Source organism: Vulpes vulpes, chromosome 10, assembly GCF_048418805.1.
Source record: "Vulpes vulpes isolate BD-2025 chromosome 10, VulVul3, whole genome shotgun sequence".
Taxonomy (NCBI): domain Eukaryota; kingdom Metazoa; phylum Chordata; class Mammalia; order Carnivora; family Canidae; genus Vulpes; species Vulpes vulpes.
Window position 1 is genome coordinate 83,974,263 of NC_132789.1, and position 25,141 is coordinate 83,999,403.

General features: G+C 39.2%; 1 protein-coding gene across 4 annotated transcripts in view; it reads right to left on the minus strand.

The window, feature by feature from the left end:
• Positions 1 to 25,141, minus strand: part of NR3C2 (nuclear receptor subfamily 3 group C member 2) — a 329,868-nt gene that overhangs the window by 24,832 nt on the left and 279,895 nt on the right. For all 4 annotated transcript variants that reach the window (XM_072724792.1, XM_072724793.1, XM_072724791.1 and 1 more), the window contains exons 7-8: positions 13,972 to 14,102; positions 7,898 to 8,055 (exon numbers count right to left, since the gene is read on the minus strand). In XM_072724792.1, coding sequence (XP_072580893.1) covers positions 7,898 to 8,055; positions 13,972 to 14,102 — 289 coding nt within the window. The remainder of the gene's footprint in view (positions 1 to 7,897; positions 8,056 to 13,971; positions 14,103 to 25,141) is intronic.

Consider the following 25,141-nt stretch of genomic DNA (forward strand, 5'->3'; position numbering starts at 1 on the left):
CATCATCAATCACCTTTAATCCAGCAAATTAGAAAGTGGCTCAAGCACACCCCAACATGTTTGTTAACAACACCGATCTCCCCTGGTAAATATGTTCAGCTGACTTGGTGTGCACTGGGACCTGAAGCATCATGGAAATGCTTTAGGATTGATTTAATTCTGGTGACTCACTCCCAGACAACGTATTATGCTTCCTGCCTTACTCTGTGGAATGGTCCTTACAGCCTATCTTTTTTTTTTTTTTTGAAACTTTCTTCATGTATATTTGAAGAAATTTTCAAGGAAGTGCTTATACATATCTCATTAAAAATCTTAAAAAATAAAAATAACATTCTCCAATAAACATAATAAAAAGGAAAATATAAAGCATTTTTAATTAAGGTAAAATTAAAACCCTATAAATATCAGTGAACTCATCCAATCAGTTTTAAATTCATTCTCACACATACACATGCACATACACACACACCATGCATCACTGGCTAAGAAAATTCTAATAGTGAAATGAAGGGTTGATTTCACATTAGAAAATACATTAATGTAAGGTAACATGTTATTAAAGGAGGAAACTATATGATCACATGAATAAATATCTGTATATTTGAAGCAAAATGGCTATCAAGGATATATTTGACTTATTCCCAAGCTTGGAGGTAAATTTTTCAATTCTTCAGAGCTATTTGTTGGCCCTTACAGCCTATCTTGCCAAATGTGGACTGTCGTTTCCTTGAAGGTCCATGCTATGCCTCAAGGGTTTGGGGGTCTCTGTATTTATTTATTATTATTTTTAAAAATAAATTTATTTATTTATTTATTTATTTATTTATTTATTTATTTATTTATTTGACTGAGCAAACATGAGCAGGGAGGAAAGGCAGAAGCAGGCTCCACTTGGGGGTCTCTGTATTTATTTATTATTATTTTTAAAAATAAATTTATTTATTTATTTATTTATTTATTTATTTATTTATTTGACTGAGCGAACATGAGCAGGGAGGAAAGGCAGAAGCAGGCTCCACACTAAGCAGAGAACATGATGGGTGGCTCAATCCCAGGCCCCTGGGATGGTGACCTGAGCCAAAGGCAGACGCCTAACTGACTGAGCCACCCAGGTGCCCCTTGGGGGTCTCTGTATTTAAAAGCGAATTAAAACTGCTTGATAGGAGTTTTTTGGTGGTATGGAGATACAGTTTTGAGGAAACTCTAACATAGTCTGGGAAAAGGGGATGTAGAGAAGTGAGTATCTGTTCTGTGCTCTGTGGCAGAGGCCTCACTCAGGACTCATGTTATTTCATTCGCTCCTAAAAATTCCCTAAGATGGACATTATTCCCATTCTATAGGTGAAGAGACTGAGAGTGGAAAATTTAAGTGAAATGCCCAAGTTTACTGGGACAAATGGTGGTACGGCACCGCAGGCCATTCTCTGGGGTAACGTTTCTGCAGTGGGCTCCTATTTTGGTCTTACAATGTTTTCTGAGGAGAAGCTGACTGGGAAGACATAAACCAGAATCAAATGTGAAAGAAAGCGGGCTGCCCAAACAGTGGACGGAGCCAAACTTGTGGTTCGCATTCCTCAGCGTGTGGTGAGAAATGCTGAAAATAGGTTTGCGTCGATCTCAAAGCCACCGATAGTGTAACCACGATGGAAATTACGCTACCACGGCCCAGATGCAAAAGCACCCACTGATTAAATGATCAATAAGAATCTCAAAATATTTGCTAATAGTCTCGACTGCTTGCAGCAAGACCTCTCTTGTTGGTGATCGTGTCACTGAAACTTAATGCCCTCTTCATGCAGAGCATGAAGTCTCCCCAATGTGCACGTGGAGCACTTACTGTCCCAGCAGATGTTCTGCTCCCCCCTGCCCCAGCTCATGGAAGGAAGACCTTGGCTCTGAGAGAAGAGCCACTTCAGTTGTGAACATTCCCTCTGGAACCACAGAAAAGCAATTCTTCAGCAACATGACCCTTAGAGTGTTTCCTTTTGTCACGCGGAAAACAGCATCCAAGCGACACACCAGTGCCCACCCAGGCAACGCGTAGGTTCTTACCTGGGTTTAATGATCAGATGCAAAGACAAAAGCCTCTGCACCAAAGCCCGCTCAGTTTATGCTGAGGCAGACCTAACATTTTGTTTTGGGAACTTCCCAACGTGTATGACATTTTACTACAACGCCAGGTTCGTTGCCTTCAAGATGTAACCCCGTGCCTCACAAAAACAATGCATTCCAGAAGATGCCAGGGAAGATCTAAATGAGTCTGGAGAGCTGGAGAGCAGCGCAGCTGTTTTTAATGTTCCTAGATGCTAGTTTTCTGATCTGCAAAGATGCAGACCAGCCTAAAACTGAACAGCTGCTATTTGCCTGAAGCTCCTCATCGTGACAGTGGTTCAGGAGCACTAGACAGCGAGTCAAGAGGGTTCAGCTGCCATTGGCTACACATGGACCCTGCAAAATCACTCTCTGGGCCTCTGTCTCTTCTCCTATTAAATAAAGATTCTCTGAAACCCTCCTGGAAGCCTTCCAGGACCCCTGCCCAGCACAGCTGGCTCCTATGCCTTTTCAATCAGGCTTTCTATCAATTCAGAATAAACATCAGTGAGCCTGCAACTCATGGCATGCTCACCTGGTCAGAACTCCCAAGCCCCCTGCCTATACAGTGGTGTGTGTGTGTGTGGGGGGGGGGGCCTGAGCAAACTACAAGCTTCTGGAGGCCAGGCTTTGGGTTTCTTCTCCCCCAGACACTGCCTTGCGCCTTCAGACATTAAAGCATCTGCTAAATGAGATGAACATCTTCCTCCAACAGACAAGCAGGATCCCCTAAGGACAGGTATTTTATTCACACTTGCACCTCTGGTCCAGAACATGGTGAGGGCATGTTGGCATGAGAAAGAATGAGACCTATGTGGTCTCAAATGTTCTGCTGCCCCAGCAGCCACCTGGTTCTCTTCTGCTGTGTGTTGTTCTCCAGCCACCTATCTAGAATCCAAGCTATTTGAGGACTGGGTTGGTGTCATACACTTATTTTGTATCCTATGTAGCCTTGTCAATAGTGCTATGCACGAGGCACATTTCTTGCTAGAGTGTATGAAATAAAGATGATTATAATAGTATGACCTTGAAACCAATTAATAGAAAAAGGGCAATTTTTCTCTAAAAAGTACTATTAATATCAACATTTAATATTTACTAACAGTTCTACACAGTGATCATAACATAATCCTTGATCTCTATGAATGAACAGAAGTTACCAATAACTTCATTAGAAATGTGCTTTTTACATGTGGAAAATTAGTTGCCAGCCTTAGCAATAGCTAGAGAATGACTATTAAATTATCAATTTTCTTTAGAAGAATAAGAAATCTATCTGCTCTGCATATAATACTCAAACATTTACAATTCAAAAATACATCTATTCCTAGCAGCCTGACCACAGCTGCTTTCTTTGAAACATTCTTTGGGGGAAAGATTGATGTTCAGGGGGATTATGATTCATTAAAGTTGCTGACCGATTCAAATACTTAACTGGCCAATCTATTTTTTCAGAGAATGTTCCTTTCACACACCTTGGCAGCATTCTGCCAACACATGTGTGCACCATGTGGGAGAAATCCACATGTCCTGAGATCTATGGACATGTGTCCCGAGGGGTGGCATACTACGAATGCTATTTAAGCAGAACTTTGATTTGACTCATAGGGTTCGTATTTGTGTGAACCTTAGGAACAAATGCTCTTTTTCCACAAGGTGACCAAACTAGGCTTGAGGATAGAGCCAGCCATTGTGGAGTTCTTTGTTCCCTGGAAGAAAATTCCACAAATGTTGATTCACTAATTTACTGTAATGAAAAAGCTGTAGGCAGTCTCGAGTCTGAGTAAGTGCGGATGTTAGAAAGGTCCCTCTAGACTTACGATGCATTTTTCAATATTCTGTCTACAATAGAAATATAAATAGAGCATTCAAGATGCTTCTGTTAGGCTACTTTGAAGCACAAACATGTTTGATAATTTAAAACAAGGGTTTCAGAATTAAAATGACTTTAGTGATTCCCCCAAAGAATGTTCTCCTTCTAGCCTTCTACTCTGGTGGAGTAAGGTGGATTGGATTTACCCTCCCATAAGGAAAAACCAAAAATGCCCTAAAAAAAAAAACCAATAACAAAACAACGCATAAAAAGTGTTTTTCAATATACTCCATATCGGTCAATGAAGGACAGTGATCTCTAGAAGAAAAGAGGACAAAAGATTTGTGACATTGGCTTCAGCAAGGATTTCTTAGATACAACTCTAAAAACAGGATTCATAAAAGGAAAAAACAATTGGATTTTATAAAAAAATAAAAACTATTGCTTTTCAAAAGACATTGTTAAGAAAATGAAGATAATCCACAGACTGGGAGGAAATACTTGCAAATCATAAATCTGATAGAGGCTCTGTATCTAGAATATCTGAAGAACTTTTAAAATTCAACAATCAGGGATCCCTGGATGGCTCAGCGGTTTAGTGCCTACTTTCCGCCCAGGGCCTGATCTTGAGAGTCCTGGGATCGAGTCCCACATCAGGTTCCCTGCATGGAGCCTGCTTCTTCCTCTGCCTATGTCTCTGCCTCTCTCTCTCTCTCTCTCTCTGTGTGTCTCTCATGAATAAATAAATAAAATATTTTAAAATAAATAAAAAAAATAAAATTCAACAATCAGAAAATCAAACTTTTAAGAATGAAATAGTTGAATAGACACTTCATAGAAGATGACATAAAGATAGCAAATAAGCACACAAAAAGATTAGGGAAATGTAAATGAAAACCACTGTGAGACACCAGAACATAGCTGTTAGAATGGCTAAAACTAGAAAGACTAGCCATAACCAAGAGCTAGCAAGGATGTGGAGCAATCTAAACTTATACACGCTTCTCAAGGGAAGGTACAACTGGCCAACCACTTTGGACAAGAGTTTGGCACTATCACAAAAAATGAAAACACACCTACCATGTGACCCAGGCATGCCACTACTGGCTAGCTATGCACCCAAGGAAAAGAAAGTGATGTCCATACGAAGACTGGTATACAAACTTTAGTGCAGCTTTATCTTTATTAGTCCCTACTCTGGAAACAACCCAACTGTCCATTAGCATGTGTGTGGACTACCAAGTTGTGGAATATCCACATGTAGGATGCTACTCAGCAAAGGGCAGGGATGAACCAGTGATCCATGCAGTAGCATGGATAAATCTCAAAATAATTATGCTAAGTGAAGAAAGCTGGACAAAAACACTACATACTGCATGATTCCATGTATATGAGACACTGGGATATATTAACAAAACTCTATTGCTGGAAAGCAACTGGGGAGCAGGAGGTAGCAGGAAAGGTTAAAAAAGGGGGACAAGGAAACATTTTGGGTTATAAATATGTCTGTCATCTCAATGGTGATGATAGTTTCACAGGTATATATGTGTGTCAAACTTCCCAAAGGTACGCTTAAGGAATGTTCAATTTACTGTGTGTCAATTATACCTGGATTACAAAAAATCCAAAAAATGCCTCCTAAAAAGACTGATTTGCCTGGGGGAATTTTGCAGAACATCACCACCTATGATCTAGCCATATGGGTCAATGACTCAGTGAGTCCCAATCTTGTGCCAAGTATGGCACTAAAAAACATGCTGGCTGAGGACAGAGACATTGACCACTGGCGTGGACTCCGAGTGTTTCCACAGTACCTCCCAGCTTAAGGCACCAAGATTCTGAGAGGCTGTAGAAAAACAAGTCTTCACTTCTGCTGCCAGTCTCATTACACACAAATTGCCTCAAAGTGTTATCATCTATTATCACATGTTGCAGTGATGACAATCACATACTAATTCTGACATTGCACTTAAGCCTGCCCAGATCTTTGAACCAATAAGAAAACCCATCAAGAAAGAAACCAAGAGTCTGGTCTGAGTCCACGATAAAGGGTTTTCAACAAAGCCGACAGAAGAAAGTACATCTACTACCTGTTCTCCTATAGGTGGCCTATGCTCCAGGCTCTAGTTTCTTTTGTTCTCTGTGTGAGTTGTGCAAAACAGAGTTGCGGTCTCTCTAAAGCTGCATTTGCCATCATCTCTTAGTCCTAAGATTTTCCATTAAATCATACTCTTTAGGCCACTAATAATTAGCAAAATTATCAATGAATTCATCTTGTGGGAATGTGACTTAACAATGTATGAAAAGTTGAGAGAAAGCAAAATCAATGTGGTATGTTCAGAGTCCTCAGTGTAAAACACTGGAAAGTGACGTTCTTTATCAATCAGACCACAGAGACATCATATCATTTCACTGGCATAAACAAAATTTTAAAGGATGACTCATGATTTCAATAGGAGTACTATTATAATACTAGCCATGGAACCTGGCAACATTTTTCTGAAAAGCAGGGAAGTATTTGAAAAAGAATTTCTTATACAAATCATATGGGCTGAAACTGGTACAGCCACTCTGGAAAACTGTGTGGAGGTTCCTCAAAGAGTTAAAAATAGACCTGCCCTATGACCCAGCAATTGCACTGCTGGGGATTTACCCCAAAGATACAGATGCAGTGAAATGCCAGGACACCTGCACCCTGATGTTTATAGCAGCAATGTCCACAATAGCCAAACTGTGGAAGGAGCCTCAGTGTCCATTGAAAGATGAATGGATAAAGAAGATGTGGTCTATGTATACAATGGAATATTCCTCAGCCATTAGAAATGACAAATACCCACTATTTGCTTTGACGTGGAGGGACCTGGAGGGTATTATGCTGAGCGAAATAAGTCAATCGGAAAGGACAAACATTATATGGTCTCATTCATTTGGGGAATATACAAATTAGTGAAAGGGAATAAAGGGAAAGGAGAGAAAAATGAGTGAAAATATCAGTGAGGGTGACAAAACATGAGAGACACCTAACTCTGGGAAATGAACAAGGGGTAGTGGAAGGGGAAGTGGGCAGGGGGTTGGGGTGACTGGGTAATGGGCAATGAGGGGGGCACTTGGCGGGATGAGCACTGGGTGTTATGCTATATGTTGGCAAATTGAACTCCAATTAAAAAATGTTTTTTAAATAAAAAAAAACAAAAAGACCCAAATTATATGGCAATAAATTTTCCAAAAGAAAGTATGAAAACCTCACAAACATAAGAAACTAAAGCAGCATGATTGCGTACAACTTTTTTTTTTTGAGCCAGAACTACAGAAAACTGCTTGCAAAGTGAAAAAAGAAGCATATTTCAAATGACATAACAAAGCAAATTAACCAAATCAATATTTTGTAGAAACTGCTAACAAACACCTAGACTACATCTAAAATTGATTAATTTAGAAACAAGCTCAAGATTTACTTTCTATATTTACAGAAGGCAAGAAAGGTGTCTCCTGTGAAGAATGAATATAGGATTCAAAATTTGGCAAAGACTGAGATTATCCAAGTTGGCCCTGGACCACTAATAATATTTTGGAAAGATTGTGTTATTAGATTAACAGTTGTAGAAGATGAACACTATTTATGCAATGTTAAAGCAAACATTTTTAGTAACCAAACATCTCCTAAATTGTAAGCAGAAATGTGAAACTTGATCTGACACCTGTAGCAAATATGGGGGCCTTCCCTGGCCCAGGGCACTGGGGTTTAGCCATTATGGTACCCGGCACCTCTCATCCCGCTCAGAATGGAAGAGAGTCACACCCTTTACTCCACCTGAGGTGATCTGAAGAAAATGTCCTTCCTAATCAATTCTCAAGTCTTGCTGCCTCCTACTGGATAATCTGTCCCCATTTTTCTTGAATCCCTTAGAACTCTCTCTCACCTCTCCAGTTTTGTTGGGTCAATACGGTGTGACTGTTGATCCTTCATTTAACAGGCATGAAGGCTCTACTTACATCATGCATGGAGTCCAGAAGCTTGGTCAGTTGGTAGAACCTTTGCCAGCTCTGCCCAGAGTTGCTGGGACACTTAGTTACCATCTTCCTCAGTTCTTTGATGTAATTTGTCCTCATTTCTTCAAATGCAGCCTGGCTTTTGAGGCCATCCTTTGGAACTGTGTTTAAGGAATACAGACATGTAAGTCCCCAGAATGGAAAACAGCAGCATTGCAGCAGTTAAATGGTGTAGAATATTTTGAGGTTTTTAGGCTCACACTTTTAGATTGATACTGAATCTCAATTAGTTACATTTGTGAACAAATATGGCAGTTATCTATTGGTAAATTCTTGTTCCCATCCATATACAAAAGAACAATAACTGCTATTTATTGGGTGTATATTAATATACACCTTGCATATAGTAACTTGATCTTTACCTCAGTTTTATGACATAATCGTTATGGTATCCTCATTTTACAGATGACAAAAGTGAAGACTGGGGATTTAATCCTGCCCAAAGACACAATAAATGTGTGGCAGAGAAGGGGGTAGAAACCTAGGTCTATTTCCAAAGCCTGTCTCTCAGTCACAATGCTACAATGCCTTGTGGCCTGTCATTGAAGTGTTTTATGATTCTAACTTGCCAATACTTCAGAGGTAAGAAAATATACTTTGATTTTCCAGGACAACTAGAAGAGCCACAGATGATCTAAGCTGGGGCTAGAATTAGCAAGCGACATCTCTATATTCAAAGTCATATATCAAAGACCCTTGGGGAGACTGGCCATCTACCAGGGGGTAAGGACAGGCATGCTGAGAAGCACTTTGCATTTTCTTTGGGCCCGGATCACATGATTAGTGGGGTTGCTGTCATGTGGCCTCCCAGGAGACCAAGGGGTGGGTGTGCACACTGGTTTGTGTGTGCAAAGGAGTAACATCACAGTGGCTGTGCATGTAAGACAAAATCTATAACGTTCAAAGAGAATAAACCATGTTCCTCCTTTTCTTTGAGAAAGTAAAAAATCAAGGATCATGTTTTCTTTTATGTAGTGGTTGGCTTTTAATTTTAAATAAGAAAAAGTCTCACTTAGAAACAGTATTTTGGAATTTAGAGCTTGGAAGCATATCAAGTGTTTCTGTGACCTGCTGAAAGGAGATGCTTTTTTCCCAGGATACATGTGAAACCAGTTATGGACAGAAGGTGCTCCTGTGCTGGGAATCGTTCTGGAAAGAAGTATAGGGCAGAGTGTAAACTAAGGTATCCCCTCAGAAAATCTACCTACATGTTTGCTTTTATCTACTAGAGCTAATAAATAGTTATGTGATAGTTATGTGCATGCTTTAACTTTGAAAAATAAAATCACTTAAGAACTTTATTTTTAGGAGATGAAGACCTCAAGAAAATTCATCTTGTGAAATTAATGTTCAGAGTTTGAAACTGCTTTTATTTTCACTTCTTAATTATACAGCATGTTGCTAATTTGTCAAGGTGGGATAGATAATAATTTACTTGGGTTGTCAGCCTTTTAGAATGGCTAAGTACATTTTTGACTATTATGAGAATCCTGGAAACTGAGAGTACCACTGTTTCCAAATTAAACCCTGTTGTCCTGTATAAAAATATGGATTATCTAAGGACTATATTACAAATTAAATTCACATATTATGGTAATAGTCTCCTTGAATTTAATTGTTGAGGCTTTTGATTTGTGGTTTATCTAAGTCTATTTTTGTGGGGAAAAAATAAACCCCTAATAGCAACTGCACGCATTCCTGAGGCTGCCACAATATTAGCTGTGGTTTCAAATATTTGACATTCACATTAAAAGTTAAATGCCATCCATTATATAACAAATAGTTTGTTTTCTTTAAAAATAAAGCCATGTTTTTAAAGTATAAAAAATATGAAGGATGGTAATAACCAGGATGTTAATAGTAAAACTATAGCTCTACCTTCTACCACGATTTTAATGTTAACTTAAAACTTTCTGAAAGAAACTGCAAGTTTGCAAATACTTTGCAAATAGTGTCTACACACAGGTTAATATTTATTTCTGTTAAGTTATAAAATATCATGGAGTACATCTTTTGCTTTTCAATATGGATATTTAGGGATATCATCCTATACATTAAAAATTTACTTAAAATTAGACTGGGGTGAATAAATTTCTCTACTATAGTTCACTACTATTTGATATATCTACTAAGAATAATCAAAGATCTTCATATGGATAGTCCTGTATCAGAAATTCTCAAGATTACAAACGACTTGTGTCAAATATTACTTATATATTATTGCTGTAACTGAAAATATATTATACCAATTTCCAAGCCAGATTTTTTTAGAAGTTGAAACAAACCCACAAATAAAGAGAATTTAAGCAAAACCTCAAATTCTGGAGGTTTGCCCAGATTTTCTGAATTTACTTATTAAATGCAGCAGGGCTGCTGGAAACTATCCAAAATCTATCGGCTGGAGAAGAGCAAAGAGACAACTAGGGTAGAGGTTTGTCTGTTTTTCTCCATAAGCATTAAGGACATGAGATTCTCTCAGTGTCATTGCTAAAAACTTTCTTGATACACTGGAATCAGATGTGCCATTTAACATCCTAAAGAAAAATTTTAACACATTCTCTCATAGATCAGCAAAATAAGCTTACTAAAGCCTGCAGCTCTATAACTCATACAATTCTTATGTTTTCCTGCCTTTTTATTTTGCTTTTCCTGCACTTACAAAAATCAGAATTGAAAACACCGAGCTATTTGGAAGCTAATAAATTAAATCGGGTAGCTTCAAAACGGTATCAGGATTGATTACAGGCTGATTAAATGGCGTAAAAGGATAAGACACCAATTAAGACTGAGCAGTCAAAATTTACAGAGAATCAGTATCACGCGCATTTTTCATTTCAGTTCTATCACCCATCGGATCTGTCTACATCTAGATCTATACTTTACACACTTTTCAAGGCAGTGATGGGTAATGACATAGCTTGGACAGGGGAATGAAATCACTGTCGCCGAATTTAAAGATTCTATTTCCAAGGTCATACTCCACAAAGGACAAATCAGGAGCATCAGAGACCCTGAGGAAGAGCTGAGGAGGGACAAAGAGCCTGGCTCCCGGGCCTGTAGACGAGGGCTGCGGACACAAGCCTGCCGGGCCTCGGACCTCGGACCTCGGCTGAGTGCAATTAGTGAGGCACGGCAGGGCCTGTGGCAAACCGGAGGGAACATGCCCTGCCTTGGGCAGTCGAATTCAATGAAAATAAAACAAGACAAAAGGCCAAAAGCAACCTAAAATACCTGTGCTGGCCAAACAAAACACAGCTGCGAGTGGGCCGCACCTGGCCCAGGCTGCCGGCTGCCCCCTGCTGGCCTCCTGCGGGGGGAGCCGGGACCACGCTGGCGGGAAGGGCCCGAGTTCGAACTCACACAGGACACCGAACAAAAACGCCCGTGTCCCTCCTTTTCGTTAGCTTAGGTCGGCTTGCCAGGGTCACAGGGCCGTCTGGGCCCGCATGCGGAGGATGCGTGGCACACGCCGCGAAAACCGAGGCGCTAAGCACAGGGAGGCAGGTGCCCTCCACACGCCAAGGCGGCTCCTCTCCCGCTCTTGTCCCTCCTTGATTCAGGGTGACTCCTCCCCAGGCCCAGTCCCCCTTTGCGGGAAATAACACGCCTTCCGACCCCTTCAGTCCTGTGGCCTTGGCCGGCGGTGCCGCTGTCCCCAAATGACTCCGCTGAGAACTGCCCCTGGCTCGTGAGCCGAGGGCAGGGCTGGGCACGCCCTGGATTCTCTTTCCTGCTTCCAGATGGTCACTCAACCACTCTCCTCCTCTGAAGTCAAGCTCTCGCCCCGGCATCCTTGGCACCCAGAATGTTTCTCTGTTTCCTCAGTGGCCACAGGGCTTGGCTTGGAGATTTCTTCTCCGTACCGCCTCCTACCATCATTCTTGTCTTTGTCTCGACTGATGTGAACTTCCCCAAATTCCCTCCCCTTGGTTTGAAAATGTCTGTGCCATTGCCCGAGGAAGAAGCGCTCAACATCCTTGCCAGGGCTGGTCCTGTCCTGGCTTGTCTCTCTGGCACCTTAAGTCATCAACTGCTCTACTCTCACACTTGGTTCCAGGAGCCTAAAAAGGCTTCCCATCAATCTGCAAGTCCCTGGCCATCTGGCACCTGCCTGGTGTCTAATGGTCAACTCTAGTAGGCTTCTTTCTGCGCTCTCAGCTTTTCCTCGGGAAGCTCTGCTGTTGGGCACGACCCTTTTGGAAAACAGCCCTTGGCTCCCAGTTTCCCTGCCTCTCTGGAGTCCCATCTCTGCCTCTTCAGCCCTGCCATCCTCCACTCATGTACTCGACTGGACCGTTCCTTGTCTCTCTGTGCCCTGGCAACCCCACTCACCATTTTAGTTTTGATGACAGTTTGCCATAGGCATAATTTCATGATTATTTCTCAATACTCAGGTCTGTCTTCTGAGTGCCAGTCCCAAATTCTCCCCATCATCTGGCCTATCAGGATGCATCTGAAAATTAACCCATCTAAAATGGAACTCATTTTGTAAAACTCCCACCAAATCTTCTCCAAGTCGCAACATTAACATATTCCTTTTAATGGTAACACTGCCATCCTAGTCATTTCTCTGTGCTCAAAAACCTATCACCTCTGACCCCAACCCGTTTATTTCCTTTTCTCGTCAGTTGCCAGTCTTGCCATGTTCCTTGAATGCATTTGTTCCTGTCCATCATACCACTGACCACCATCATTATGGCCATTATTTCAAAAAGCCTCATAGCAGTTCTCTGGGCTTCTAATCCAGCTAAATTCTCCATCTTTGCCTCTCTGCCTCTCCCTCTCTTTCCCATTTAATCCAGTCTAATACCAGGTACATTTTCACAGAGGCATAAAACACAGCTTCGGTCATGTCACCCCACTACTCAAAGCCTGCCGTGCTGCAATCCTCTGCCCACCCAGTGAAGGTCAAGTGTCTTAACAGACATTGAATATCCTGGCCCACCCAACCTCGATCCCAACCTTATTCCCCACTCCTCTCCAACCCAACATCACCTTGTGCACTTTGAAATTTTTTTTTTTAAATTTTTATTTATTTATGATAGGAACACAGTGAGAGAGAGAGGCAGAGACACAGGCAGAGGGAGAAGCAGGCTCCATGCACCGGGAGCCCGACGTGGGATTCGATCCCGGGTCTCCAGGATCGCGCCCTGGGCCAAAGGCAGGCGCCAAACCGCTGCGCCACCCAGGGATCCCGTGCACTTTGAAAAATTAAATGAATACATACATAAGAAAAAAAATTAAAGGGCACAACACTTCTCCCAGAAACAAATTCTAATGTCTGGATATGCTTTCCCGCATTCCCTCACATCGCGTCCCTTGATAGGAATGCCATCTCAGACCTCATATCCCATCTATAACTCTTGCAAAGCTCCCCAAGATTCAGCTTCATTGTGAATCCCTTCGTGACTCCCAGAACCAAACATGCTCTTCCCTTTTTTGAGCCACCAGGACACTCTTTATCTTCTATCCTAATTGGATAATCCCTTTCAACAACATATTAAAAGTATCTTTGAATTTATCTTATAGTGAAACTCCATGAGGGCAGAACCTGCACCTCATTCACCCTTGTAGTAGATGAATTGCCTAATCCTACCGTATGTATAAGATACTTAACAAGTATTTAGTGGTCAGATGGATGAAGAAATAAAGGAATATGCTCTTTCTTTGCCCAAAGCCTCATGTTCTCCAAGTAACTTAGTTCACCAAAGACCAAAGCCTCTCTCCCATCTCCTGAATTTTTTTTAAAAGATTTTATTTATTTACTCATGAGAGACGTAGAGATAGAGGCAGAGACATAGGTAGAGGGAGAAGCAGGCTCCCTGCAGGAAGCCCGATGTGAGACTCGATCCCAGAATTGAAACTAGTGAGCTACTAGGATCACACCCTGAGCCACCCAAGCATCCTATCTCCTCAATTTTTTTTTTATACCAACAACCCAACACTGTAAATAGGCTAATCTCCTAAGAGGTAAGATTATCTGACAATAAAAAGTGCCCAAGTGGACATCATCTTACTTGTGCTTAGCAGCAGCAGAACTTTCATTATAGTGTACTCTTCAAAGGTGAGCTGCAGTCGAACGAACTGAAGGCTGATTTGGTGCATCCCCTGGCATAGTTCATACATGGCAGACTGATGCATCTTCTCTCTGCAAAGGAAATGAAAAAAAAAAATCTGAGAATACAGGGCTCATTATCAAACCCAGACTGGTGGCCCAAGGCACCTTAATAAGGGATCTGAGTCAGAGTTTCCCTTTTGCTTCAACATGGAGCAAACAGGTATCCAAAGACAAGTTAAATGCCTTTTACACTGACTAGTAAATTGCTTCTAGACCAACACTGCCATGCTATTTCCTAGTACCCCGCAACACTGTGTCAGAAGCACAGAAACCAAACTTTTTCAAAGGGTGCCATTATTTCATTTTATGTCAAGAGTAATGATGTCTGATATTGTTGTGTTATATAGTGAGATCATTCACGGAGCAGAAAGGCTGCCATGATGTGGGGGGAAGCCCGCAAACTTCTGTTCCTTTTCCGCTAGAGATACTAAGCCTTTACTATTCTTTTTTTTCTAAGATTTTATTTACTTATTCATGAGAAACAGAGAGAGAGAGGCAGAGACACAGGCAGAGGGAGAAGGAGGCTCCTTGTGGGAAGCCTAATGTGGGACTCGATCCTGAAACCCCGGGATCACGCCCAGAGCCAAAGGCAGACACTCAACCACTGAGCCATCCCAGGTGTCCCCAAGCCCTTAGTATTCTGACAAACTGTACTAGATGCTGTGAACACAGGATAGTGATGCCACTTTTATTTCCATAGGGACCCCCCTTAGAGAGGTCATAAAACATGATTAACTATTTGCAGCAGCACATTTAAAAAGGAAATTGAACAAAATTTTGCAATTGGAGAACCTTGAATAGAATATTTCTGATAAAGGGAAAAAGCAGTGTGGGAAACAAAGGCAAAAGAAAAATTTAAATTTCCTTATTACCTATAGCCCACTGACAAGTCCTTGAAACAGGCAAAGTGACATTCCTCTAGGGAGTCAACTGCCTCCATGTTAATACTTTGTTAAGGGCAAAAGGCAATCTTAGCTTAACATTATCCTGAAGCCCCAGGATCCTGTAAGTCTACTTTAATATATAAAAATTCCTTTGGAAACTTCCTTTATCTCTACCCACCCCAAGATACATGTTGGTAATCATCCCCCAAGCACATGGCCCACTGATATACATCTGAAGGATCTCACAATGAAGGTTTTATTAGACGGTAATAAGTGACATTTTCCAAACAATAGCTAGCCCCCTCAAGGTTCTGGAAATCTCCCCTCCAAAATTCCTTAGAGACTTATGCCATCCCTAACCCCCTCCCAACTTGAAAGTATATAACAGGCCACTCCTCATGACCATGGTGCAACTCCTTCTGCCCACAGATCCTGTCCCTATGCTTTAATAAAACCACCTTTTTGTACTGAAGATGTCTCAAGGATTCCTTCTTGGCTCTCTGCTTTGAACCCCAATATTTCCACTGTCAGGAGTTTGGGGCAATATAAGCATGTTTCCACTTGGACAATCAACTAATCCTTTCCTCCCACCAAATCCAAATTTGGTTTCTTTTTCTTTTGTTTTGAAAGATTTATTTATTTGAGAGAGAGAGAGAGTGCAAACGAGCATGCATATTAGTGGGGGGGGGTAGGGGGCAGAGGGAGAGAATCTTCCAGCAGACCCCCCCACTGAGCACAAAGCCCAACCCAGGGCTCGATCCCACAACCCATGAGATCATGACCTGTGCCAAAACCAAGATTCAGATGCTCAACCGATTGAGCCACCCGGGTGCCCCCAAATGTTTCCATAAAAACTACATTATATAACAGAAGTCATCGTCTCTTTCCATGAGAAGTAAGCAAAACATCAGTCAGTTTTTAAGATTTCCTTTCTCAAAGTAATAAATCTTTTGGGAGGTCCTGGGTAACTACTGCTTTATGATGGCCAGAATTTAGTAAGTGAAATGGACTTTGGACTTGATAAAGGCCAAAGAAACAGAAAAAGAGGTCATGGTGGTTGATATATTTCCAAGGGTGACTGATAGCAGGTGGGAGTCTGTAGGACAGCAATACTGGGCCTCTCTCAGGATGCATTTTCAGGTTCCCCTCATTGTCAGAAATCCCTTTCATCTCAGCTCTGAAAGCCACCTGTATAAAGCCCATTAACAGAACACGGAACATTTTCTCTGCATTATTATTGTATGTCTTTTGTCTTCCATAACTGAGAAGATACTTTTAATTATGTAAATGTTTTAAACACATATACACACAGAATAATAGCAGGAGTGTCTGCATCTGAAATGTAAATAAATGCTAGTATTTTTGTTATATTTATTTCAGATCTTCAAAAATTAAACATGGCAGAGATAAGCTCTGCTCTCTCTTCCTCCCAGTTCCCATCCATCTTCATTCAAGAAGGGAACCGCCCACTTTGGGGAAACTACCCTTTCCTCTCAGGTGTATGTATTTTAATACCACATCAATGTATCTATAAAAACAGCATATAGTACCTGCTTTATGTAAATTTAAAATAAGATATGCACATCCTCCTGCAATTTACTTTTATTCAATGTTGTAATTCTGAGATGTAACCATTTTAATACAAGTAACTGTAAATTAATTCATTTTCACTGATGCAAGTTTCATTTGTTTGAATATATCACCACCTACTTATCCATCCCACTACCGATGGCCACTTGGATTGTTTTCTCTTATTATTACGAATGATGCCCAAGGAACATCCTAGTGCATTAATCTAGGATACAGAATGAGAGCAGAATTGCTGAGTCACCGATCAGTGCACATCTGCTGCTTTCATCCCAACCAGTAAGAAATAAGAATTTCCTTTTATTCCACACCCCTACCAGTACTTGTCATTATCCAATTTAAAATTTGTTGCCAGCTGATGGGGGTTGAAAGGATAGCTCCACTGGTGCTTTTATTTGCATTTCCATTCACACCAGTAGGCTGAACATTTTTCAAATGTTTTAGGACCATTTGGGTTTCTTCTTTGGTGATTTGTCTCTTCATATCTTTACAACCAATTTACTGTAAGCCTTCCATCACTAAGTTAACACCATCTTTAATCCTAGTATTTTTTTGCCTTCAAAATTTTGTCTGATATTAATTTTTTCTTCCTTTCTTCCTTCCTGTCTTACTTTCTTCTGCTCTTTCCTTAGAATTTGCCTGGTATGCCTTTTTTTTAAAAAAAATCCTTTATTTTCAAATTTCCCAAATAATCATATTTCACATGTCTCTTATAAGCAGCAAAAAATTGGATTTAAAAAATAGGAGTCTGTGTATTTTAAAAACTGTTTAATCTGTTTTCCTTGATCATGATTACTGAGGGTAATGAATTTTTCTACCATTTTAACTTTCTTTTCTTTCTTTCTTTCTTTCTTTCTTTCTTTCTTTCTTTCTTTCTTTCTTTCTATCTTTCTTTCTTTCTTTCTTTCCAGTTTCCTTCCTTTTACTGGCTTAATTCAGCTTTTAAAAAATCCCCTTCTTTGCTCCAGTTCTGGATTACATTTTAACTCTTTAAATAATTATCAAGTTGTAAATTTGCATATTTAAAAGTCAAAAGTTAATCAAAAGCTTTTCCATGAGAAACAAGCAAACAAAAAAATAGAATGTCTTTGGTCTACTGCTTCTAGTTCTCCTTGTTAGAGCTCTTTAGAATTTAAATATCTGTTTTCACATCTTCCCTGAAATCAGCCCTTCTCTCTTCATACCCATACATCTCATCTGTCACAGTATCCATGTGTTTCTTCAGTCCCCATTGTTTCTTGTATTTTACTCCATACTTCTGGGTTCGATGTCTTACATATTAAAGAATATGTTTACATAATTCTTTCAACAGTGGTCAGTCACTGAAAGCTCAAGTCTTTCAGTCTTGATTTGTCTGAAAATCTTTTTACCTTCATTCTTTACAAAGTTATCGATCTGCAGCTTGATAGATAATTGCCTTCAGTACTTTGAAGAGACTGTTCCAATACAGTGGGCCTTCATAGCTGCTTATGGGAAAGTTCTTGTTAGTCTAGTTGTCATTCTTTTACAGGTAACCTGCATTTTTCTCTTCGGTAGCTTACCCCAAATTCCCTGTTTATTTGATGTCTGCAGTTTCATTCTGAAGTACCTGAGTGCAGAATAATCTTTTTCTCCTGCTCAGGACCTAATATACCTATTTGATTTGAAGGCACAGGTATTTGTTCGGTTCTGAAATGTCCTTACACATTATTTCTTCAAGTATCACCCCCATCCCATCCCTGTTATTCTTTCTTTTTGAACTCCTGTCAGCAGCACATTGTACCTTCTTGCTAGGTCTTTCACATCAACCTTCCTTTCAAAGTTCTATCATTTATCTCTCTGTACTATATTCTAGGTGATTTTCTCAGATCTCTTTCTAACTATATATATATTTTTTTCTGTGTCTAATATGTTTAATGTCTACAGTGTTTTAATGACAATATTTTTCATGTCTAGGTGCCTAGAAATACTCTATTTAGTTTTATTTTCAGATCTCTCTTATTTTCCATAAGGTATTCCTTACTTTCTAGCTATTGTATCTTTGTTTTCTAAATTATGTCTTATTATATCTCTAAGTACTTTTAACATGTCTATTTCCAAGTTTCTTTCAGATTCTTTTGTTTGTTTAACTTTTTGGGATGCTAATCTGCATGCCTAACATGTACTGTTTGGCCTGGCTGAGTCCCAGGGGCACTGCCCTGTGGAAGGGACTCTATAGGAAGTTTCAGCATTCATAACTGTCAGGGGTATAAGCATTTCACTTGTTTTGGACCAGTTTTTATGCTAATTTCTAAGCTTAAATGCTTTTTGCAAGACTTGTGTAGTTTAAATTTAGACTCCACATTTGATGTGATATAGGCTTGTTTCTTATTTCTTTCAGCTTCCCTGTCATGTCCCTGGGCTGGCTGGCACGTTGAGTTTTACTGTCCGTGTTAGGAGAAAATGAAATCATTGCAGAGCCATGGTTTTATGCAAGAGGCTCCATTTCAGGCCCAGCCTTGCTGGAGTTATATTCTTGGTTCTTATCTCTTGTTGCCATTTGTGTTCTAATATCCATCCCTAAGGTATTTACCTACATTCACTAGTCAATGGGCCAACTATATAGCTTTAGCTCCAAGTTAAACCACTCTGGCTGTGAATTCCCTCTTCTTGCACCTGTTTTTTTATTTTATTTATTTTTTATTGTTTTTCATTTTTTTCCCTCCTTTTAGGCTTCCCTATATATTTAAGACTTTCTTTTTTAAATGCAGAATTTCTATGTGCTTAGAGGGGAAAAAAGGGCTCAGTTCAGTTTTACCTCTCGGATTGCTAACTATACACTTCTTAAAGACAAGATCCATGTCTGGCTAACCTTTTTGAATGGTCAAATAGAATATGATAGCCAAGAATCATGTGTCAATCTTTGCTCAATAAATATTTCATGAATGAATGAGAAGAAAAAAGTGAAGACAACAAAACGAAGGTTTGCATATGATGATGATAATGATTAGAGCAAGAGAATATTGTAAAGTTATGTAAGATCAAATGTCTAATAAAATATATATGGCATTTGTTAAGTTCTTCAAAACTTCTCAAAAAAAGGAGAGATTTAGGTTGTAAAGTGGGGTGGGGCAAATTACAAATCAGAGTATATCCGTGGCATATAACACAACATGCATTTCACACTAGACAAATTAAAAAGCGGACTCCTATGCCTTTGATTCCTTAGATCACTTGGTGCTAGAGCAGCATATGCACACTTGGCTTCACCCCAGCAGGGTCCGGAGATGCACAGGGTGCTGGCTTTGTGAGTCTGTTGATCGTGCTGCTTCTGAGACCCAGACTTCCTGCATGTAAAGGTGGGATACTAATAATAATTCCAACCTTGTAGAAATGTAGGAACCAATTCTATAGAAATCGTAAATTATAAAGTACTATTATCTTTTTGGGTTAAATACTTGGTATTTACTTTGGGTAAAATACTTCTTGTGAGACCAATAGTCATTTTGGTTAAAACAAAGTGAGGAATAATCAAATTCTGAAGATGACTTTGTAGGAAAACAGTATTATATCATCACTATTATTTCTATACGTCAGCTGATAAGGCAGGAGGAAAAACCAGAGACAGCGTGGATTTTCAGTGGAAGGAACTTGCCTGGAGTAGAACATAAATAAGGACTAAGCATCTCTGTGTCAAAGTGTTTCTGTTCTCAGATGTGTTGACAAAACATCCACACACAGATTAAAGGTGACTTAAAGAAGAGACCTCAGATTCTACTTGAAGACAAATGAGCATGATAGTGTGTGACAACATGCCCAAAGGAAGCATGTTTTACCCCTTCAGTATGAACAGCATCTCTTGACATCTTTCTTGAGGTATTATTACCTGAGTAACCTCCATGGTCTTCAGAGTTATCACTTACGGGATGCCTACCATCTACCAACGCTAAATTTAGTCTTGCTAATAAAAATGCTTTGTGAAGAATTATCCTCATGGTCACAGTAAGGAAATGAGGGTGCATTTCCTTCAGCTGGGAGCCGACCTCAGGTTCTCCACTTCGTACCTCATGCTGTTTCCTCTCTCCATGCCTGCCAGTGGCCCAGCACTTTCTACCTGTTTTCTCCAGAGTATCTCTTTACAACTATGAAGAGATGTTTGGTATCTCATATGTTTTGTTATTATATTCACTCATTTGTTTATCCTTTGCTCCCCATTACGTGGTAAGATTTTATGTTTTCAAGTTCTACTCTTGTTTCTACTGCAGGAAAGTGAGTTCCCCAAATGAAGAATACTGGATACTCAATATAGCTTGAGTTCTCAAGAAAATAGGCCATCTTAAAAACACATTTTACATCACATCATTTTTACACAATTGGATTAAATGCACGGAAATGTACATCCATATAAGTTGAAACAAAGACAATCTTTTCGGCATGATACTGATATTAATTTTGTAATATTACTTCACAGAAATACTCTTTGCTACATGCTTTTATTCATTTTATAATTCTTACCTCATTTTCAGTAGAATAATGTAAAATCAGTAGAATAATGTAAAAATACATGAACAATTTTAGAGAAAAAGACGAAATTTGTATAATGCTTCTAAAAAAAAAAAGTAAATGCAAAAGTCATCCTTGAATGCTAAACTAATATAAAGGCAGTAGGAGATTACTGAAGTAGGAAATACCCCCTCTATTAAAGTGAACAGCAGACCTGAAGAACTGATGGCCTTCTGAACAGTGGGCACATGTCATCCATTTGTAAACATCTCGTTTGCAAGAACAGAATGAACTCTATTTTTGGATAAGTGCAACAATCAAAATGGGCATAGAGACCCAGTTCTAATTCCAAAGGCCTTGGGATAAAATCTACAAGAATGATAATTCTACAATTTTTTTAAAGAAAAAAATAAATATTTCAATAGTTTTACAAACTTGTCATTTTTCCACACTAAGAAACAAATTTTATTCATAGCTATAAAACTTCATCTGGTTCTCTCTTAGAACACCTATTATACTAAACTACAATCATATGGTCATTTGGAAATAGTTTTAAAATATTAAAATAATCTAATGTCTCCAGGCCTGATTAACTTGGAACAAAAGTGAATAATTGAAGAGTTGGAAAATATATTTTTCCTGGCTTTTGAGAGAATTTGGGGTTGAAAATGGAATTCACTTTCATGACAACTGTGGGAATTAGAAAAAGCCCCTTCATAATCAGAGTAGGAAGGATGTTCACAGTTTAATTTCTACTTTTTTTTTAAAGATTTTATTTATTTATTAGAGAGAGAGAGATAGAACGCACATGCACAGGGGAAGGGGAAGAGGCAGAGGGAAAGAGAATCTCAAGTTGATTCCCTGCTGAATGTGGGGCTCCATCTCACAAGCCTGAGATCAAGACCGGAGCCGAAATCAAGAAATGGGAACAATCGACTGAGCCATCCAGGAGCCTTAGGAGGTTCACAATTTAAATGACTTGTATACTAACTGCTTGCTTTTAATTTATCTAAATAACTGAACAACTTTTGTATCTGTAAGGCCCATGTCATCTTGCCTCTATTACGTTAACAGTGTTGCCCTACTTTACATTTGGAGGACAGTCCTTTGAACCTATGAGTCAATGGCTGTCAGAAGGAACACTTCTGTTTTGGCATTCAAATACTAGCTTACCAAGACACTACTAAACAGTATTTGAAAAGCTTAATCATTCAGTTATCTGGAGGTTCATCTCGAAGCAGCTGATTTGGGAAATTACTGACCCAAACTAAATGCAATCCTGGAATACTTATGTTCTATTCTGTTAGAAGTAAATATTCGATAAGCCCAAACAATAAAACATCCCAACTATGGGTAGCTGCCGAACTCAGGAGCTCTAAGTATTAGTATTAGTATCATATGAACCTTGATGATAGTCTGTCAAGTAAATAAACCAGTCACAAAAAGCCAAATACTACATGATTCCACTTCTCTGAGGTGCCTGGTCCTCAATTCCTGCAGACAGAAAGTAGAGCTGCTATCCCTGGGGGTTGGGGAAGGGGAGGAATGAGCACTTATCTACATAACACTGTGAATGCACTTAGCATTATTGAACTGCATGGTTAAAAATGGTCAAGTTGGTAAATTTTATTGTTTAATTAAGTAACTTCTCTTAAGAGTTCAGGCTTTCTATTCATTCTTCTTCTTTTATAATATATAAACTATTTCTTTTCTGTTTTTACTACTAGCTTTTTGCCTTTTTGTGTCTTGATGCATTTTTAGTCTTTACTGTATGTACTTTTACTGCAGGCTGTGCTAAATGCCTTTAAAAGCAAGAAGAGTAAAAATTCTTTAATAACCATAATTTCAGAAAGGCAGTCAGAAACACTTCCTCAAAGGCTTGTCTGTTGTAGTTCTGGTACCCTAAAGGAGAAGGGAAAATAGAACTACCTTTATCACTCTTTTCTCTTTCTAAGAATTCACATTTAAGAAACATAATCCTTTCACATTGGCTGATTTTATAAATGCCAAAGCACAAAAGGTTCCTGGCTCTTCCACTTACGGAAGCCCATGAAAGGTACTGTGACATTTTTTTTTAACTGAGGATATTTTAGCCATATTGCACTAAACTGTACCTTGGTCACCTACACACATTTCAGAAGTGGAAGACATCACTTTACTTAGGAAGAACTACAAAAATAAACTTTTGAAACATTTCTCATTAGCTCATGGATTAAACAATAGGCAACTCCCATCACTTTGAAGGTCTGTGTCCGCCTTCTGGAGAATCATCTGTGGTTGATTGTTTTGTGTGCAGAGGTCCCAAATTAGACTAGTACTAAATAAATATCTGGTAGCCACTGAGAACGGGTAAATCCAGTGGATTTCAAAGACCCTGAGTTGCTCTGAAAAAATATATAGAGAGAGGAGCCTGGATGGTTGAGTTGGTGGAGCATGCGATTTTTGATTTCGGGGTTGTGAGTTTAAGTCCCACATTGGTTGTAGAGATTACTTTAAAATACAATCTTCAAATAGTAATAATAAAAGAACATATAAACAAAACACAGCAAAACTCATTCAGGGCTGGAATCCTTGAAGTCCCTGTCATCTCAGGAAGACCCTTCAAAAACAGATTTGCTAACATGCCACTACTTTCATAAATCACCCTAGGAATGTGCATGTGTATTACATTGTTGGAATGCATACAGCAGTAGTATCAATCTTACAACAGAGAAAATAACTTGAGCGGTATGGTGCACACGCAATCACAGCTGATCTCAAAGACCAGACCTTACCTCTGATGCTGCAAACCACATCATTATGTCCGAATAAATGTAACATCTTGTTAAGTGGTCAGTAGTATAACAGATGGTCCCTGTCTTAGGCTTGTTATTTTTCTAAAAAATAATATGCAGAAACAGTTTTTTTTATAAACCTTATTTAGAATAAAAATGACCTCAGTGTGAACATTCAAATTATTCCAGTGTATGGTATACATTTTTTCTCATAATCTTACCAGATTTTTCCTTAACTGACAAGCAAAATCTCTCTGTAGTTGGGCCATTATGCTAGCTACAGTTTTGATTTTGTTATAGGATTTACATCCTTTTTTTATAGCCAGAGCAGAACTCAGCCACTTTGGTCTAGGAATTGCTGGACAACGTTTGTGGTTGCTTTACTGGACTACCATACCAGAGGGTTGTATCCCAATGGTTTCTATGACATTCCTCAATCCCCTGTTAATTTTACATGGTCAGCTTTAGTAAGAGTTAAAAGCTAATTCAGTGTTTTGTTACCTTAATTGATGTCCCAAAAGGGGTGTGTTTTTGTAGAAGTGCCTTTGAACCTAAGCATCACAGTTACCACTGACTTTAGAAGACCTTACACAGATCAAAATGCTATCTGATAATTTAAAAATGTAGAAGGAGCTTGACTACCTGGCAGCCATAATGTGCCACTGACAGTCCTAAGAAGTTATGAAAAAAATTCTTTTAACCATATATTTTATATATAGTTTTTTGTGAAACATTCTTTCATACCTTAGATTTTTAAATATTTATTACAGTTAGCATAATTTCTCTTGGATATAAGGACAAATGTTTCTGGTAGAGGGGAGAAAACATGAAGTCATAACCCACTATGAAAATTTCCTCTTAACTGCTATATTAAGGTTCAAATACACATCAGCATGCTTAGAACTTCATGAGTACTTAATAAAATGCAAGCCATGTTAAGACTTAACACCTGAATTGCTCTACACATAGAAAGGATACAAAAACCAACATTCTCTGGTGAAAGAATTAAAAAAAAAATCAAAGCCTCATTTTTGTAGGATGGAGACTTTAGTACTAAATTTCTGCAGATTTAATGGTTTGCAGACCACAGATGTTTCAATAGGAGACAGAAAACCTTCAGTGAGCTATTATCACTTCAAATGGGGGCATTTTGGGTATATACTTAAAGACATTGCTTAATTTCAATAAATGACCACAGTTTCCTCACTTGTAAAAAAGCAGCCATATAAAGGTAAGATTCCTACTTGATAACTACTGAATTTCAGGAGTGCAAACAAAGGTAATCACTGAATTCAGGAGTGTGGCTAGACTACTGTGTGGGTAAAGGGTGACAGCAAATCACTTTTCCTAGTACAATAAAAGA